At 43.6% G+C, this 18209-nt stretch overlaps 2 protein-coding genes and 1 pseudogene across 2 annotated transcripts; all 3 read left to right on the forward strand.

Annotated features, from left to right (window-relative positions):
• The first annotated feature begins 3291 nt into the window (after positions 1–3291).
• Positions 3292–4278, forward strand: LOC136653583 (olfactory receptor 6X1-like). Its single transcript, XM_066630474.1, has one exon. The coding sequence runs from the start codon at positions 3292–3294 to the stop codon at positions 4276–4278; it is 987 nt and encodes a 328-aa protein (XP_066486571.1).
• Positions 4279–6538: 2260 nt separating this feature from the next.
• LOC136654585 (5S ribosomal RNA) lies at positions 6539–6656 on the forward strand (annotated as a pseudogene).
• An 8095-nt stretch (positions 6657–14751) lies between these two features.
• On the forward strand, positions 14752–15738 carry LOC136653584 (olfactory receptor 6X1-like). Its single transcript, XM_066630475.1, has one exon. It carries the CDS (start codon positions 14752–14754, stop codon positions 15736–15738), a length of 987 nt encoding a protein of 328 aa, XP_066486572.1.
• The last annotated feature ends 2471 nt before the right edge of the window (positions 15739–18209 follow it).

Here is an 18209-nt window from a genome sequence, read left to right on the forward strand (position 1 = left end):
GCAGGAAAATTTGTCCCCACAAAGCAGAAGGACAAACACTTTTGAAAGCAAGTGACATGTGGGACTAAAATTTTACAATGTAATGACATCGTATGAACAAATGGTAAGATATTAATAGCTACACACATTAAGCTGCCATTGGAGCAGGGCTGTTCTGTCTTGAGAAGGGGATCTCCAGTTTTTTGTAGGATCAGAAAATGCTGGTTCACTAATAACTCCATCCCAACTTGCATTGAAACAGGCTGGCAGAGTGGATATTTTAACTCTTACCCAGTGACATGTGCCAGCCATCCCTATGGGGCAAATTCGGTCAGCCTGGGTAAAGCCAATTGGGTTAGGGAGGGTTAGAATTTGATCTGTGCTGCCACAGTTAATCCCACTCCCTCCCTGGCCCAATCCACCTCCAAGTCTGCCCACCGCACACCCAAAAATGCTACCTCCCACCTCTGTTCCACCCTCCCACCAACCTTTCCCACCTCCTGTGCCCGCCTGCCTTGGCTGGCACAAACATACTTTATCTGGGTCCAGATCCACCAGTCGTAAGGGGACACGGATATGCTTTATGGCATGTTTGCAACACTCCTGGGCCGGTGCAGGGGACTTGTGATGGCCAAAGTCCAGGTAAGGATTGCCCACTTTGACAAATAATTTATTGATCTGATTGGTAAACAACCATTCATTGATTTATTTTACAAAATAAATTACTTTGTGAACCCCTCCTGTTGAAAAGTGATATGCAAATATTTGTTGATGTTCTATGTAATAGGAGTAGTAGCAGCCATAAAATAAACATTCCAAGAGCTGTTTTGGAGAGGATGAGTACATATTATTGCTTGTGTCCTCGCCTGGACCCTGCTATGTCATTATAATAATAATAATAATAATAATAATAATAATAAACAACTTTATTTATACCCCGCCCTTCTCCCCAAAGGGACCCAGGGCGGCTTACAACAGGTTAAAAACAGATTAAAACATAATATTAAAAACAGATAAAAACATTAACATATTAACAAATATCATAAAAACAGTAATCAGATAAAAAATCAGGTAAAAGGAGCATAGAGCAGCAGATCATAGGAATCAGGCCTGTAAAAAATACTAAGAGATGTAGAAAAGATGTTTAAAAAGATATTAAAAAGGCCATGAACTCAGAAGACTTGTTTAAACAGAAGAGTCTTCAGGCCTTGCCGAAAAGTCTCAAGAGAGGGAGCCATTCTCAAGTCAAGGGGAAGGGAGTTCCATAGCGTTGGTGCCACTACTGAGAAGGCCCTACTTCTTGCCGCCGTCCCATGTGGCTCCCTAGGCGGCGGCACTTGAAAAAAGGCCTTCTCTGATGACCTAAGAGGAAGAGCCAGATTGTATGGGAGTAGGCGGTCCCTAAGATACCCTGGCCCAGAGCAGTAAAGGGCTTTAAAGGTCAAAACCAGCACCTTGAATTGGGCCCAGAAACGAATGGGCAGCCAATGTAGCCCCTGGAGAAGCGGACTGACAGAAGCGACCACTTGCTTAAGGAATGCACAGGATAGACGAGATGATGATCCCAATGTCATCAACCCAAAAAATCTTCTTTCCCCTACTAGTCACTTCTGATGCCAAAATACACTGAGAGGGGGAAAAAAGGTGGAGTGAGGCAGTATCAGGGCAGGTGAGTGGAGAGAAAGGCTTAGCATTCCTAGTCACACATTAAAGCTCCCCCCCCCAACATACATACAGATTTATGGGAATCCAGCAGTAGCCCCACATGAGATAAACATGACCTGAACTTAGTTTGATGGCAGACCAATGTCTAAAAATGCAGTCATTTCTAATTGTAGGTACTCTTTGAGATTGTTTGGTGTTTGGAGATTTAAATGAATTAAAAATACCTTTGTGAATATTTTCAATATACCTGTGAGATCTTTGTTAGAAGGTGTTCCTCTGGGAAATAGGAGTTGCAGGAGGTATTGCCAGAAGACAGAAAATAATTGCGTCATTCCAGCAGAGGAAACTTCTAAAGAACATGTGGAGTAGGTGGAAGGACAGTCATGTTCATGTCCCCCATCGGGAGCTTTTTCTGCTTGTTCTTTCTGTGCATAAGAGGGAATGTACTTGTCTCTCCGATGAACCCAAAGGTCAGTGAAGCCTCTTTCTCAATATCGACCATATTTATAGCAAGCGAAAAGCAAGCAAGAAGCGGAGCATCAGAATGACACCTAAAGAACGTGAGCTGTGACCTGTAAAAATTTATTTTGCAGTCAATTTCAGTCCCTTCAAATGTTAAAGAGTAAGGCCCAATTTGCTTCTGAGTAAGGCCTGATCCTACAGTCCTGTAGCACTGGTCTTGCACGTGCTGCAACCACAAAAGTTCCAGAAATCACTTTGGGGGCTCAGGAAGAACTTCCGTGAAGTCCTGTGTGGGTGGATGCTTGGCCCCGGAAGCCGTTTGGGGTGAGGGTGTTGCTGAGCGGTGCAGAGGTGTTTTGCTGTGGGTGGAGGGCTGGAGAAGGTGGGTAGGGGACAAAACTGGGTGGGGAGGGTGGTGGGAGGACTGGGCCTGGCAGGAGGGCAGGGATGGAGGCAGAGGCCACCACCAGATCCCATCCAATGTTCTCTTACCTCGACGAGACCTCAAGCTGGCTCTTTGCCTATGCCGCGTACAGCAACGGCCATTTTGGCACCCCTGTATCGAGGCATGGGCAGATTCAGCGGCCCATATGTTTGGAATAGCAGCTTCAATGAATTGGTGGAAGGAAATCAGTTCCGTGTTTATGAGCTTGAGATAAACTGACAATGAACAACACGCTGCGTTTTTCCCCCCCAAAGAAATGCAGTCATCAGCACACACCACTGAATTCAGTGAGGAAAATTATTAGTGACTTGATTTAAGACCTGAAAAATCTCATAGACAGAAGGAAGCTTGTATAGAAACGCATTGTAAACAACTTCTCAGCAGAAAATCTGAACCATCTCAGTTCAAGGACTTTCCTTCTTAGTTCTGAGTGTATAATGTCTTGCGTATGATCTGAGGCTTTTCACATGCCACAGTTTGAGATAGACAAGAGTCCCTAACATCTTCCTTCCATCTGTCCATATTCTGCAGTCACCAAAAATGGCTTTTCAGCTATATTGACAAAGATATGAATGTCCGCTAAAGCTCTTTTCTTTCTTTTCCCACCAGATTAAAAAAAGAAGATACATGCACAAGAGTGATCTTAAATCTTCAAAATTGAGACCTCAAAAACTCTAACTGGAACTATCTTCTGTCTTCTCTAATACATCCTGAGAGTTATCAGTTGGTCCTCTGAAGTCATGGAAGTGAAAAATACTTCAGAAGTTATGGAATTTATCCTTCTGGGTTTCCCTTCTCTTCACCACGTACGGAGCCTCTGTTTCTCTGTGGTTCTCGTGATGTACAGTCTGAGCGTACTTGGGAATGGGTTCATCCTCCTCATCGCCTTTGTGGATCCCAAACTCCAAACACCCATGTACGGCTTCTTGTGCAACTTGGCCTTTCTGGAGATCTGCTATACCTCCACTGCAGTCCCCACATTGCTGCAGACATTTGTCACTGCAAGGACCACCATTTGCTTCCATTGTTGCATGGCTCAGATATTCTTCATCTTTTCCTTTGGATCCATTGAGCTCCTCCTCCTCACCGTGATGTCCTTTGACCGCTACATTGCAATATGCCTTCCCCTTCGCTATCCAGTTATCATGACCAAAACTTTCTGCATATGGTTGGCCATTGGATCCTGGCTGGGAGGATTTGTAGAGGTACTATTTCAAGCTATCATGCTGTGGACTTTACCTTTCTGTGATTCCAACGTCATAGACCACTATGTATGTGACTTTGGGCCAATCTTAAGTTTATCCTGCTCAGACACACATCCCCTTGAACAGCTAGGGCTACTGTTGGCCATCTTCATTGTGCTTATAACTCTCCTTCTGATTGTGGTGTCCTACCTCTTCATCATTTCCACAATTCTGCGCTTTCCCTCTGCAAGTGGCCGCCAGAAAGCTTTTTCCACTTGCACCTCCCACCTGACTGTGGTCTCCATTACCTACGGGGCTATTATGTTTATGTACATCCGACCAAATGTGCACTCCTCATTTCATTTCAGCAAGGCAGTCGCTGTCTTGAATTCAGTCATTGCCCCCATGCTGAACCCTTATATATACACCATTAGGAATGTGGAAGTCAAGCAAGCCTTCAGGAGGGCCATTTACAAAAAGGGGACTTGCTTCAAAGAGATGTTATTCAGTGGAAGCAATGGCAGTAGACAGGACCAGAAGTAGGAGTTTTACAGTGCAATCTTAATGCATATTGGATCAGTACTAAGCCCCATTGAGTTCAGTGGTACGGCCATGTAAATGTGTATTGGATCGCAGTGGCAGCAATGCCATCATGGAGGCCCACAAATAGGAGATTCAGGGCCCAATCTTATCCAATTTTCCAACGCTGGTGCAGCTGTGCCAATGGGGCATGCACTGCATCTTGTAGTGCGGCAGCAGTCACAGACATCTCCTTGAGGTATGGGATCATTTGTTCCCTTACCTTGGGGCTGTATTGTGGCTGCACCAGTGCTGGAATGTTGGACAGGATTGGGCCTTTACTGTGCAATCTTAATGCAAATCGACTCTGTAGCAAGGAAGTTCCATTGAGTTCAATGTGTATATAGGATTGCAGCCATTGAAATGACAAGAAGAAGTATTTTCTCCTCTCTTCCTGGCAGTAGGAAACCATAGTTGTAAGTACATGCTTACTTTATTTAACAGGAGAGAGGAATAGAAGCTGTTAATTAACAAAGAAGACACAGCAAGGTTCAGGGCATGGACTGAAGCAATGTTTGACCTCTAATCATATGTCCTCAACCTTCCCAACTCAGTCTCAGAATGTTTATTTCACGAATCAATTGTTTAGTGAATCTGCTTTTATTGTTCCTGTGCACATGTAGCAGTCGTGTAGCAGTCACGAGCAATGAAGACTCAGAGATCAGTTGTCAGCTTAAGTGCAAAGGGCTCGACCTGCTTTTCTGAGGCAGCCCAAGCTTTTATTACTTTCTCATGAAACAATCTACAACCAGGCTGGAGTTGCTCTCAGCCACTGATCAAACACACTTTCCCAAGCAGAAACACATTCCTTGCTTCTAGGCCTTATCTAATGCTATGACTCATCTTGGTTCTCTCCTGCGCTGGGCCTCTTGCCTTTAGTTTCCCATAACAAAGAAAAACTTCCAAGATCTTCCTTGGATGAGAGAAAAGAAGGAGGAAGGGGGGGGAAGGAGAGGGGGAGAGGGGAGGGGGGTATTCCCACCCAAATGGTTGTCATGTTTCACTGAAAGCTCAGAAACCCAGCGCTTCTGCACAACAGCAGGTGTGCCCTCTGTTGCCACATTCACGAAAACTCAATGTTACTATACATATTCACTACAGGACGGATGGAGGCTTTTCCAATTTCTAAGACAAAAGAGCCCTACTCCAATAACATGTTAATGTGGGTAACAATGAATGTCCATTTGTCCATCTTGTCATTATCATGTAAAGTTCCGCTTCCACCTATCTCTTTATTTCAGACATGTTTCCACACCTGTCAGATAGTAGTTCCGGTCAGAGGGTATGAGTTTCATTTTCCTGTGTTTGAATTGTACTAATACAGGTTGTAACATAAGTGGAGCAGACCTGGGCTTTAGTTCCACTACAGCTTTAGCAGAAACCAAAGTCTCCAGAACGCATTGGCGTAATGGAAGTGCACTTGAAAGTGGATTCAAGCTGTAGTGGAAACACAGCCCTTGATAGACTGAGACTGAGGTACCCTCATTAATTTTGTAATAAATGTGTTTTTTACTCTATACAGGCGTGCATCACTTAACAACCTTCTGCTTAATGACGGGCTGCAAAGCATGTTGGACAATGCACAACAAAGAGGGTTTTAATGAGGCAGTTAGGTCTCCCAATGCCTTCCTGCAAAGTGTCTGTTTACACACAAAAAAGGCTCTTAATGCAAAGAGGAGGCAATCAGCCCCCACTAGTCTGTGCTGCCAGCTAATGTCTGGCAGGGAATGTCTGTTTACACAACAAAGGCACTAGATTGGGTTGTTCGCTTAACAACCTAATCACATAACAACTGGGATTGGAGAACGTATCCCCGTCGTTAAGTGGCACACACCTGTAGTTTGTTTTGTAATGTCCCAGTCCCCCAGAAGCCCCAACCCTGGGAATTTTGCCTGCTTTGCCCCTCTCTTCAAGCCTGGTTATGTCATCTCAGGACTATCCAGACTCAGACCTTAGCAGAGTCTCCAAAAGGGTGCTCATTTCTATTAGAGCTGTGGTTTTCAGGAAGGCATGCTGTGCTCCTGACCACTATTTATCCACAATTATTTGCTGGTTATTTATGGCTTATTCGTTCTCTGCTTTCTTATTTCCAACAATCGAGGTTGTGTTCCAAGGCGCCATGGTCGATAGTGAGTCCCTATGATGACTAACACAAATATACAAATGAGATAATTTAAAGAATGAGGCTTGAGTATTAGTTTAATAACTTAAAAATTTAAGAAGACCCACAGCAACTGTTACCCTGCACATGCCCAATCTCGTCTGATTTTGGAAGCTAAGCAGAGTCAGGCCTGGTTAGTACTTGGATGGGAGACCGCCTGGGAATACCGGCTGCTGTAGGCTTATACCACAGTCTTTCGAGACTGAAGGTTGCCAACCATTTAAGAAGACCCAGCTGGAAAAGGTCAGAGATCCATCTAATCCAGCATCTATCAAAACTATCATTTGCATCTACAAAGCCCACAAGCAGGAGATGACAGCATATCCCTTTCCCACTGTTGCCGTCCTGCAAATGGTATATGTATGGAGGTAAACTGCTGCCGGAATTGGAAGCATCCACTGGTAAGACAACACACCAAGTGAACTGTTACAGCTGTTATGTACAGTCACATCACACTGGCTTATTGCAATGTTCTATCAATGCACCCATGCACATCTGTAAGGACAAGAAGGGAAGGACCACAAGCTGTGGCAATCTGTCCATGCCCAACCTCCTGTGCAAGTGTTATAAATAAAACAGAGCAATTTATTAATTCGACTTTACAAAGCTTATCATTTAGAAATCAAAAATTTAGACATAGAAAATGCCAGAAGTATCCTTTACGGACACAGCAAAGTAAACTAAACATTATGGAGGAAGCCTCTATGTGTTAGATCAGTGGATCCCAAACTTTTGAGCGCCACAACCCACCTCATCCTCTATGGTGGGTCACAAATGAATGTTCAGTGCTTCACATACAAAGTCTTGTTAGGAAGCTGCTTCCGAGTTGCACTAGGCCTGTGATACACTCCATTAATCTGCTTTCCCCTACTGGTATGATGTCTTCTGATGTCAAAATACATTGAGAGGGAAACAAAAAAGGTGGAATGAGGAAGTATCAGGGCAGGTGAGTGGAGAGAAAGGCTTAGCACTCCTGGTCACACAGTAAAGCTCCCACCCCCCAACACACATACAGACTTTATGGGAATCCAGCAGTAGCCCCACACGAGATAAACATGACCTGTACTTAATTGGATGGCAGACCAATGTCTAAAAATGCAAGGTCGTTTCTAATTGTAGGTACTATTTGTGATCGTTCAGTGCTTGGAGGTTTAAATGAATTTAAAATACCTTTGCAAATACTTTCAATGTACCTGAGAGATCTTTGTTAGAAAATGTTCCTCTGGGAATGGGAGTTGCAGGAGCTATTACCAGAAGACAGAACATAATTGCTTCATTCCAGCTGAAGAAACTTCTTAAGAACATGTGGAGTAGGTGGAAAGGCAGTCATGTTTTCTTTTATTCGGTTCTGTGGATTAGAGGGAACGTACATGGCTCTCCTACGCACCCAAAGGTCAATGAAGCCTCTTTCTCAGTGTCAACAATATTTATAGCACTGCAGGCAAAAAGTGGAGCATCAGAATGAAGCCTAAAGAATGTGAGCTGTAACCTGTGAAAGATTATTTTGCAGTCAATTTCAGTACCTTCCAATGCCAAAAGAATTTGCTTCTCAGTAAGGCCTGATCCTGCAATTCTGTAGCACAGGTCTTGCTTGCGCTACCAGGAGATGGCCATTGAAAAAGTGCCGTAAAGCACTTTGTAAGGGTCAGGAAGAGGGAAGCGCCGTCGTGGAGTCCTGTGTGGGTGAATGCTTGGCCTGTGTACCAGTTGGAGAGGCCATAGGAGCGTCAGTGGTGAGCATGCCCCTGAGTGGTGCAGAGGCAATGGGGAAGGACAGAGGAACGCTGGGAGGGGACAAAACTGGGTGGGGAGTGTGGTGGGAGGTGGGTTGACTGAGCTTGGCAGGGGGACTGGGACTGAGACAACCACCAGATACTATCCTCCCTTTCTGTCCTGAGAGTGCTACGTGCAGGGTAACTAGTTGTCCTCTTTTTCCAGAGCATGCCCTCTGTTTTATCCTTGTGACCTGGAAAAAAACTTAAATGTCCTCCTTTTCCCTGTTAAAGAGCCCCTGCAGGCAGCGCATAGCCTTTCTGTAATTAATAAATTATACTAATACATTATGTGAAATATAATTTTAAATTTAGTGATCTGTAATAGAGTGTTGAAATTACCCACATGGAATCAATATATGAGTGTTTTTATCTTTGATTTTGTCACATCCTACATTTTTCTTGGATGTCCTACATGCTTGGTCCCCTTTTGCAGTTATGACATCTGCCCATCCTGGTGACACAAGGATTACGTAGCTAGCAGGGATGAGAGTGGGCACATAGCGGCTGCTGGATCTCGACCCAAGGTAAGGGAATAAATGATCCCTAACCTTGATGCGACCTCCAGTGGCCTCTTTGCTTTTGCCGGATATAGCAAAGGCCATTGTGCTGCCCCTATATTGTGGCACAGACAGTCCCATTAGGATTTGGCTGCCCATCTATTTAGGACAGCAGGTCCAGTGAAATCAGGGGTAGGAAATCAGTTCTTTGTTTATGGGCTTTGGATAAAATGACAATGAAATACACATAGGGGTTCCCCCCTGTTGCAGTGACCCTTGGGGGAGCAACCAAGCCCCCGGGCTAGGTTGCTGGATAAGTGCAGGAAAGAATCAAGGAGCCAAGGAAGAGACGAGAGACAGACTTTTAGATTAAAAGCAGAGAGAGAGAAAAGCTGATTCTACTAGCCTCCTCCTGTGTTTTTATTGTACTTGCAACATTAACAGCTACATTCAGTTCTCAGATAAAGCCACATTAGAATCTCATACAGGGGTGAGAACAATGGGTGCTTCTTCACAGAGTGCTGTATCAGCTATTGTCACACTTCAGCCTGGGAACTAGCATCTCTGTCGGTTTGCCAACAAGGGAGGGTTTGCCCGCAATTGCCATCGCACCAAGGCTTTCTGTGTGCTTCTGCTTAAGCACTTAAAAACACCACATTGTCCCCCTTTTTGTTTATTTAAATTTTGAGATAGCATTTCATGAAATCAGTGTAGGCTTTGTTAGCCAAACAAGAAGACTTTAGGTTGGTATTGTGGGGTCATAACACACAAATTTTGACACCATGCAAAAAGGACATTGGATAAGACAAAAAGACCTTCATGAATACATGCTAAAATTACAGTTGGGAGAAAAGGCAACGCCTTTTTCTCTAAAAATCATTTGTTGTGAACAAAATTATTATAAATCAATTAAAACAACAGGTGGTGGTTACAACACATTTGCATAATTAAAAGAAACGTTTTTATCATGGAACACATTCCAATGGGCATACAAGGTTTGTTAAATATTTTTACACATGTTAAATTGCTGCCACTGACCACATAAAGAGTGTGCAGTGAAAGACATTGAGATTTCACCATGAATTACATTTACATTATAAGACATTGCATCATGAGCTATGCAAACATTGGGAAAGTTTAAAAACTTGGTTACATACTATGCACTCCCTTAAGGGGGGTGCTAAATGACTATCTTTTAACACAATTATAAAAAGCAAAAACAAACATAAAAACAACAACATTGAACTTTTTATTAGGGGTTCTTGGTTCACTGGATGTCTTCAGGAAACTTTAGTGCCACGCATCTTCACGCACTGTGCTGACACTTAAAACATTTCTGTGAAAATAAACAGAATAGCAGAATCTTGCTGCTAAGTTATTAATGAAGCTTGCCCTTTTACTCTGGGCCCGGCAATTATCTGTAAAAGCACATGGGGGGTGAAAGCACATTATATTTGCATTTAGTGTTTTACTTAATAAGACAGGGAGACTTGAGCCTTGTAAAGTGTCGCTTAAATATGATCTCATATCCCTCGTTTTAGTAATTATTTAAATAGAAAAATTGTAAGATGCACTGTGTATGTGTGTTGCAAGGTCTAAGATGTTATAGGAGATATGCTTAGGTTTGAAAACAAACTGAGCAGGCAGAAGTGGTGATTATTCTTAGGCCTTTAGTTTAAACATCTTAAGGGATTATTTCTAAGCATTGAGAATGAATGTGAAAGTTAGAATTTAGCAAAAGGTTGTAACACAGCGTTTCAAGGGAACATTTTTAAGCATTGAGAGAGTGTTAGAGTTAGAAGTGAGAGTGAGTGAAGTCACATCAACATCTTAAGGGATTTATGTCTAAGCATTGAGTATGTGTGTGAGATTCAGAAGTAAGAAGAAGAGAAAAGTTTGTATGTGTGTTATTACAATGTGGGGTTCTCTCCTTGAAACACATACATTTTTTACTGGAAACAATTCTGTTGTTCCATCTTACACATACAATTCACATACTCTCTGCAGTCAGCAAATGGCATTGCACTTTTAATCACAACGACTTCATTTCTCATAACCATTGTATGACTTACTTTGGCCTTTGAAATGCAACATAACTGTTGCTAAACTGCTATCTTTTGCACTCTCTGTGAGAATCTGAACTTTGAACTGGAAATAACTTTGTGTAAACTTTTCTGATATAGTTAAACCACTACAACTAATTTAAAATATTACTATCTGCTAGTCACTTGTATATGAAAACAGAAAGGCCTTAAGGGCTTGATTAAAACTATGGGATTCTGATGGAACAGAATGAGACCAGAAAATCAATTTCTGATGAAACAGAATGGGATCAAAAAATCTTTTTCTTGATGAATTTAAACTATGGGATCAGGAGAAATTTTTTGATGCAGCAGAATGGGATCAGAAAATCATTTTCTTGGTGAATTCAGGGAGGTCTTTTAAGGGCCTTTAAGGGCCTTGGGATCAGAAAAGGTTTCTGATGGAACAGGATAGAATCAGTCAAAGCTATGGGAACAGGGAGACTTTTTAAAAGCCTGAATAGCTTTGTTATTACCTTTACATAAACATCTTAGAAAAAAGAGGTGTAACTCTGACTAATAACAGAATAAGGTTTAGTTTGACTTTAAAGCTGTGATAACTGCTGCTGATGGGTAAATTGGCTGATGGTCGCTGTTCTGAAAGGTGTGTGAAATGAGAAACACTGAAAAGTTAGGGAACTACTACAAACTAAACTGAAAGGGAGGGGTGAGTTTAGCTTGTCGGTAGCAGTTTGAGGATCAGAACTGGTTTTAAAGAGAGATTTGCCTGTGTTACTTGGGCAAGTTTAAAATCTTAACTCTTTGTTTTTTATAATGGGTAGAGTGATTGTTAAGACTTCTTGACTTTGAAGTCTTATTGCTTGCTCCCTACTTTTTCTAACAAGGGAAATGATGGCTTCTGGATAGCAGAACACATTTTTTGAGGGGTTAGATAAAAAATAAAGCTATTTAAGCATTTGGGGGGGAAAATAGCCTGTGTTGTAGGATTTTGACCTTTTTTAAGGTGGTCAAACAGTGGCTTTAACAATTGTTACAAATGTTGCTTCTAAATGTTGCAATTACACCAAAGTTAACTGTTGGGGGACTTTTAATTCAGGTGTTGCAGGTACAACATGAAATAATAACACTTTATACTCTTTACTACAAATAAAGTGCTTGTGTTAGCACTTTTTTTGGTACTATATAAAAACTAAACTGTTGTGAAATTTAAGGCAGGTCCTGTAGGAAAAAAGGATTTACTTGGGAACCTGCTATTAAAATCCATATGATAAATGGCTATAAGGCTTAATTTACACTTAGCTGACACGAAGTTGGGCTATTTAACATGCTTTGGGCTGTTTAGCATGCTTTTGGAAAAAACTTAGCTAATGATACTTCTGGCTTTCTTTTTAAGTGGTTGGAACATTACTGAGCTATACTGTATTCTGTGCAGGGGTTCTTAGGAACTTCCAACCATAGGGAACTAAAAGATATGTATGTGTTGTACCTTTTTGTAATTCTTCAGCATCTATGCTAGTGATGCTAACTGTTTTTAAGTGTAATCTGTATCTCTTTTGGCACAGAATGGGGGAGAGCTTTCTGTTTTTTGACTGTTTGCCTTTGGGCATTCTGACCTTGTTTTACAGGGAGAACTATGGACAGCTTTAAAGACTCCTCTGCTATTAAGTTCTTTGATGCTATTGTGTTTTGAGCCATGGTTTCTGTATGGGATGGCTGCTTGTTCTAGCTGGGTTGGTATAGAGGAGGAAAAAGAGAAATATAAGCTGATGTATAGTCTGGTGGAAGAGGGCTTGTAGCACTGTTTATTTCCTCTGACTGTGTTTGCAGCTCTACTTGTAGAGCATAAGTTTGGATGGCAAATTAAGTCTGTGACCTTTTGGGAGGAAACATGGTGCTGAGCTTTGCTAAAGAGAAACAGTAAATCATTGCTTCGGTATTGATAAGCTTATACCCATACTTACCAATGCTATACTTACCTGGATCCTGAAGTCAGGATGAATGAGCTCTGTAACCTGTGCAAGGCGGGTAAGCTAGCTGCTATCGTGGCCCCTCTTTCAGGGTCATGTGAAGCAATGAATGGGAAGCAACCTGAAACAGGCTACTTGATATAGGAAAGAGTAAAGCAGCTTGTTTGCTATACTTGGCTGCCCCACGTCTGGGCGCCTGGTATAGCTACAATAGCGTTGAGAAGCAACTTGACTTCAGAGTCAGGATGCTTATAAGAACAGGTGCAGTGAGAAGTTAGAGAGTCAGAATAAACCCAAATGTAGCAACGCAAGGCTGCCTGGGAGACACACAAGACTGTATCTTGTTGCCTGAGGGAGAGTGCTAAAGCAGAAGCACTCTGAGGGTTTGAAACCTGGAGCAACAGAAAGTCAAAGCAATGAATGGGAGGTCACCAGTGGACAAGCAGCCTGTCTACTGTACCTGATTGTTGCAGAGGGTCGCTGTTCTAGGATTAGAGGTTCCTGTTCTGGGATTAGAAGTCCTGTTCTAGGATTAGATGTCCCTGCTCGGACACCAGATGTTGCAGTGACCCTTGGGGGAGCAACCAAGCCCCCGGGCTAGGTTGCTGGATAAGTGCAGGAAAGAATCAAGGAGCCAAGGAAGAGACGAGAGACAGACTTTTAGATTAAAAGCAGAGAGAGAGAAAAGCTGATTCTACTAGCCTCCTCCTGTGTTTTTATTGTACTTGCAACATTAACAGCTACATTCAGTTCTCAGATAAAGCCACATTAGAATCTCATACAGGAGTGAGAACAATGGGTGCTTCTTCACAGAGTGCTGTATCAGCTATTGTCACACTTCAGCCTGGGAACTAGCATCTCTGTCGGTTTGCCAACAAGGGAGGGTTTGCCCGCAATTGCCATCGCACCAAGGCTTTCTGTGTGCTTCTGCTTAAGCACTTAAAAACACCACACACACACACACCCAAAAATGCAGTCATCACTGCTCATCCCTGAATTTCTTGAGGAAAGTTAATAGTAACTTGATAACTTATATTTTTATATCTCATGATAAACCTTGTCTTCATCAAGTTTTGATTTGTTTCTGATCAGAAATCTGAACAATCTCAGTTTAAGAAGCTTCCGTCTTTGTTCTGAGCATATAATGTATAGGATATTATTTGAGGCTTTTCACATGCTATAGATGAGATAGACAAATAATAATTAAAAATAATAACAACAGATATTTATATACCGCCTTTCTGGTCATTGCGCTGCTCCTTTGGCTTTATTCAAGTCGGTTTACATAGGCAGGCTTTCTCTAAACCCCAGAAGGAGTTTTTACAACGAACAGAGAAGTTCTACCTTTCAAGAATTGATTACATTCCAGGTGGATCTTCTCAAAGTCTGGTCATAATCTGGCTGCCATCTCATCCCACACAAAGAGATTCAGAGCCAGCTTCATTGGCTCTCACCCAAAAGAGCTCTGCTCAGCTTGTCAAGGTCTTGCTGTTAAAGGGGCTTCCGGGGATCTTGAACAGGTGATCTTCAGATGATATCTTCAGGCATAACAGCAGCTCAACCCTGTAAACCAGACCCCCAGACCAGACCTCCCGCCCACAGTCAATGCTACAGTAGCATCTATAGAATGAAGATACATGAAAATCCACTGAATTATCTGTGAACACAGACCAGGCAGGCCAAGGGTGAAAATATAACGTTCTTTTAAGTCCTAACAAAAACAATTTTAAAAAATGGGACCTCCTTCCCAACAAAAATCCCCGACATCTTCCCTCTATCTGACCATAACGTGCAATGAGAGTGCCTTTTGAGTCACTTATATGAGCTAAGATATTAATGTCTGCTAACAGTCTTCCTTTACCTACCAGATTAAAAAAAGAAGATACACAAATGATCTTATATGTCCACATCTGAGTCCTCAAAAACACAGAATGGAACTAAATGTCTTTTATCTTCTGTAATACATCCTGATAACTGAGCTGGTCCTATGAAGTCATGGAAGTGAGGAATAGTTCCACAGTTGTGGGATTTCTTCTTCTGGGCTTCCCTTCTCTTCACCACGTACGGAGCCTCTGCTTCTCTGTGGTTCTTGTGATGTACAGTCTAAGCATGCTGGGAAATGGGTTCATCCTCCTCCTCATCTTTTTGGATCCCAAACTCCACACACCGATGTATGGATTCTTGTGCAACTTGGCCTTTCTGGAGATTTGCTATTCCTCCACCGTGGTCCCCAAATTACTGCAGACATTTATCAGTGAAAGGACCACCATTTCCTACCAATGCTGCATGGCTCAACTTTTCTTCATCTTTTCCTTTGGAACCATTGAGCTCCTCCTCCTCACCGTGATGTCCTTTGACCGCTACATTGCAATATGCCATCCACTGCGCTATCCAGTTATCATGACCAAAGCTCTTTGCATCCAGTTGGCCGTAGGATCCTGGCTGGGAGGATTTGTAGAAATACTCTTCCAATCTGTCATGGTTTGGACTTTACCCTTCTGTGATTCCAACATCATAGATCACTATTTCTGTGACATTGGGCCAGTCTTAAGTTTATCCTGCTCAGAAACCCTCCACCTTGAACTCCTAGGACTACTGTTGGCCATCTTCATTGTGCTTATAACTCTCCTTCTGATTGTGGTGTCCTATCTCTTCATCATCTCTTCTGTCCTGCGCATTCCCTCTGCAAGTGGCCGCCAGAAAGCTTTCTCCACTTGCACCTCTCACCTAACTGTGGTCTCCATTACCTACGGGGCTATTATGTTTATGTACATCCGGCCAAACGTGCACTCCTCATTTCATTTCGGCAAGGCGGTAGCTGTCTTGAACACAGTCATCGCCCCCATGCTGAACCCTTTTATATACACCATCAGGAATGTGGAAGTGAAGCAGGCGTTCAGGAGGGCCGTTTACAAAAAGGGAAGTTGCTTCAAAGAGAAATTATTCGGTGTGAGCAAAGCCAGCAGAGAGGCCCACAAATAGGAGATACACAATGCAATCCTAACGCATATCGATTCAGTAGGATGTCCCATTGAGTTGAATGGGACTTTCTGCCAGGTTAGTGCATATAGGATTTGGAGCTGTGGAAATTGCAAGACACAGTATTTCTATCCTCTTCCTGACCAATAGGAAACCATCAGTTGTATGCATTTGTTTATTTAGCAGGACAGAGGAATAGAAGCTGTTAATTGAAAGAAAGGTCACAACAGGGTTCAGGTTGAGGACGCAAGCAATGCATAACCTATAAAAATATGTACTCGTCCTTCCCAACTCAGCTCTCCCAACAGCCGTTGGCGACACTTCGGCGCCAGCGGCCGATTACCCCCCTCCCTGCCTCGTGCCTCCAGGCTGAGGCTGAGCCACGATTGGCTATTGCGGCTGGGGGGAGGCGGGGCCAGAGCGCCAGCCTGGATCGCGTGCTCCAACTGGGCTCAGTTTGCTCCCAGCTGGCAACCCCACCCTCCCGCCTGTTAACCAGTCTGGGATTAGCTGGTCGCTTTTCAAGGGCCAGGTAGGAATTTTTTGCAGTCATCCTGACTGTTTTTTCGCCTGCCTCAGACTGGCAATGGGTGGTGCAGTCCTTAGGTCCAAGAAGGGTTCGGTCACTTTCAGTCATGTGGGGCAGGATACGTGCGGGGCTGGGTAGGTAGGTATCTGGCTCGGTGTCCATCCAAGGCAGCAAGGTGAGGGGTGAGCCTGAACCGCTCCCATGATGCCTGTCCGGCTCCAGGAGGCAGGCAGGCAGGCGAACCCGTTGCCTGGACTGTCGGGCCGGTGAGGCTCTGTCGACTGGTCTGAAGTCCGGCTGCCTTGCCCCCTTTGGGGGTGGCATTGAAAGACCTGAGCTGGCAACTGACAGCTGGGGCCCCGAGCCAGGTGGTATGCTCAATGAGATCACATGAGGAGGCAGACGGCTAGAACCGTTTCCCCCATATAGTCCCACACATTGGTTGTTATAATTTATTGCCCTGCTGCAGTGTAAGACTTAATAAAGTGGCCCATTTTCATGGAAGCCGAAGTCTGGTCTCTTTATTTGCGGGTATGGGAGTAATGTGTATTTCACTAATCAGTAGTTTAGTGAATCAGCTTTTATTGTCCCTACGCAAACCGGAAGGATGGAGACCTTCCCCCTTTCCAAGACAAAACAGCCCTACTACAGTAATATGTTCATGTGGGTAACAATGAATGTCCATTTGTCAATATTGTCATTACAATGGAAGGTTCCACTCCCACCTATCAGAGGTGCTACAGAGGTGTTTCCACAGTCCTTCTGTCAGGTGAAAAGTCTTTGGAACTGACATAAAAGTAAAAAGTCTTTGGAACCTGCAAGGACTTGGCCAAAACACCTGCCAAAGGTGCCTTCTTGAGTTCCCTACTGAAACAGAGTTGAAAAAACACCTGTATCTGAAACAAGTGCACACTCTCTCCTGCCTATTCCGGCTGTTTTCCCCTAGTGTGCAGGTTGCCTGTCTTCGTGTCATGTACCTCAGTTAAGCAAGACCCTGCTCCTGTCCTAAGGAAGAAGAAGAAGGCCTGATATAAAACAGCCCCCATATAAAAAAAGACCACTGGAAGGACCTGGAAAAATGTCTCGACTTGTCCCATCAAAACTACAGCGTTTCACATGGAGACAAAAACAGAGCACAAAGATAAGTCCAGCGGAGCAGGGGAGATAAATCAAGGTGATGCTTTCCTAGTCATGCTGATAGGAAAAGTTTTGACTGCCCCCCCTTGAGGTCGGAGTGCTTAGCATACTAAGGGCCTGATCCTATCCAAGTTTGCAGCACCGATGCAAGCATGCCCATGGGATGTACACTGCGTCTTTCAGCAGAGGGGCAGTCATGGTGTTCTCCTCAAGGTAAGGGACTGTGTGTTCCTTTAGCTTGGGGCTGCACTGCAGCACTGCAAAGCTGGATCGAACTGGGTCCTACATCAGCACGTATTTTAGTCAGAAATAGCAAAACAGAAACCGAACTAGGAGCACGTTGGCTAAACCGACTTCTGCCCGGCGCATTCACACACTATTTTTACATGTTCAGTTGGCCCTCCCACCCTCAAGTGTCATTAAGAACATAAGAACATAAGAACAGCCCCGCTGGATCAGGCCATAGGCCCATCTAGTCCAGCTTCCTGTATCTCACAGCGGCCCACCAAATGCCCCAGGGAGCACACCAGATAAAAAGAGACCTGCAAGGCTTCCTGGGAATTGTAGTTTAAGAACATAAGAAGAGCCCCTCTGGATCAGGCCAAAGGCCCATCTAGTCCAGCTTCCTGTATCTCACAGCGGCCCACCAAATGCCCCAGGGAGCACACCAGATAACAAGAGACCTCATCCTGTTGCCCTCCCTTGCATCTGGCATTCTGACATAACCCATTTCTAAAATCAGGAGGTTGCGCATACACATCATGGCTTGTACCCTGTAATGGATTTTTCCTCCAGACACCTGGACACG

This window comes from Tiliqua scincoides, chromosome 5 (assembly GCF_035046505.1).
Source record: "Tiliqua scincoides isolate rTilSci1 chromosome 5, rTilSci1.hap2, whole genome shotgun sequence".
Classification (NCBI taxonomy): Eukaryota; Metazoa; Chordata; class Lepidosauria; order Squamata; family Scincidae; genus Tiliqua; species Tiliqua scincoides.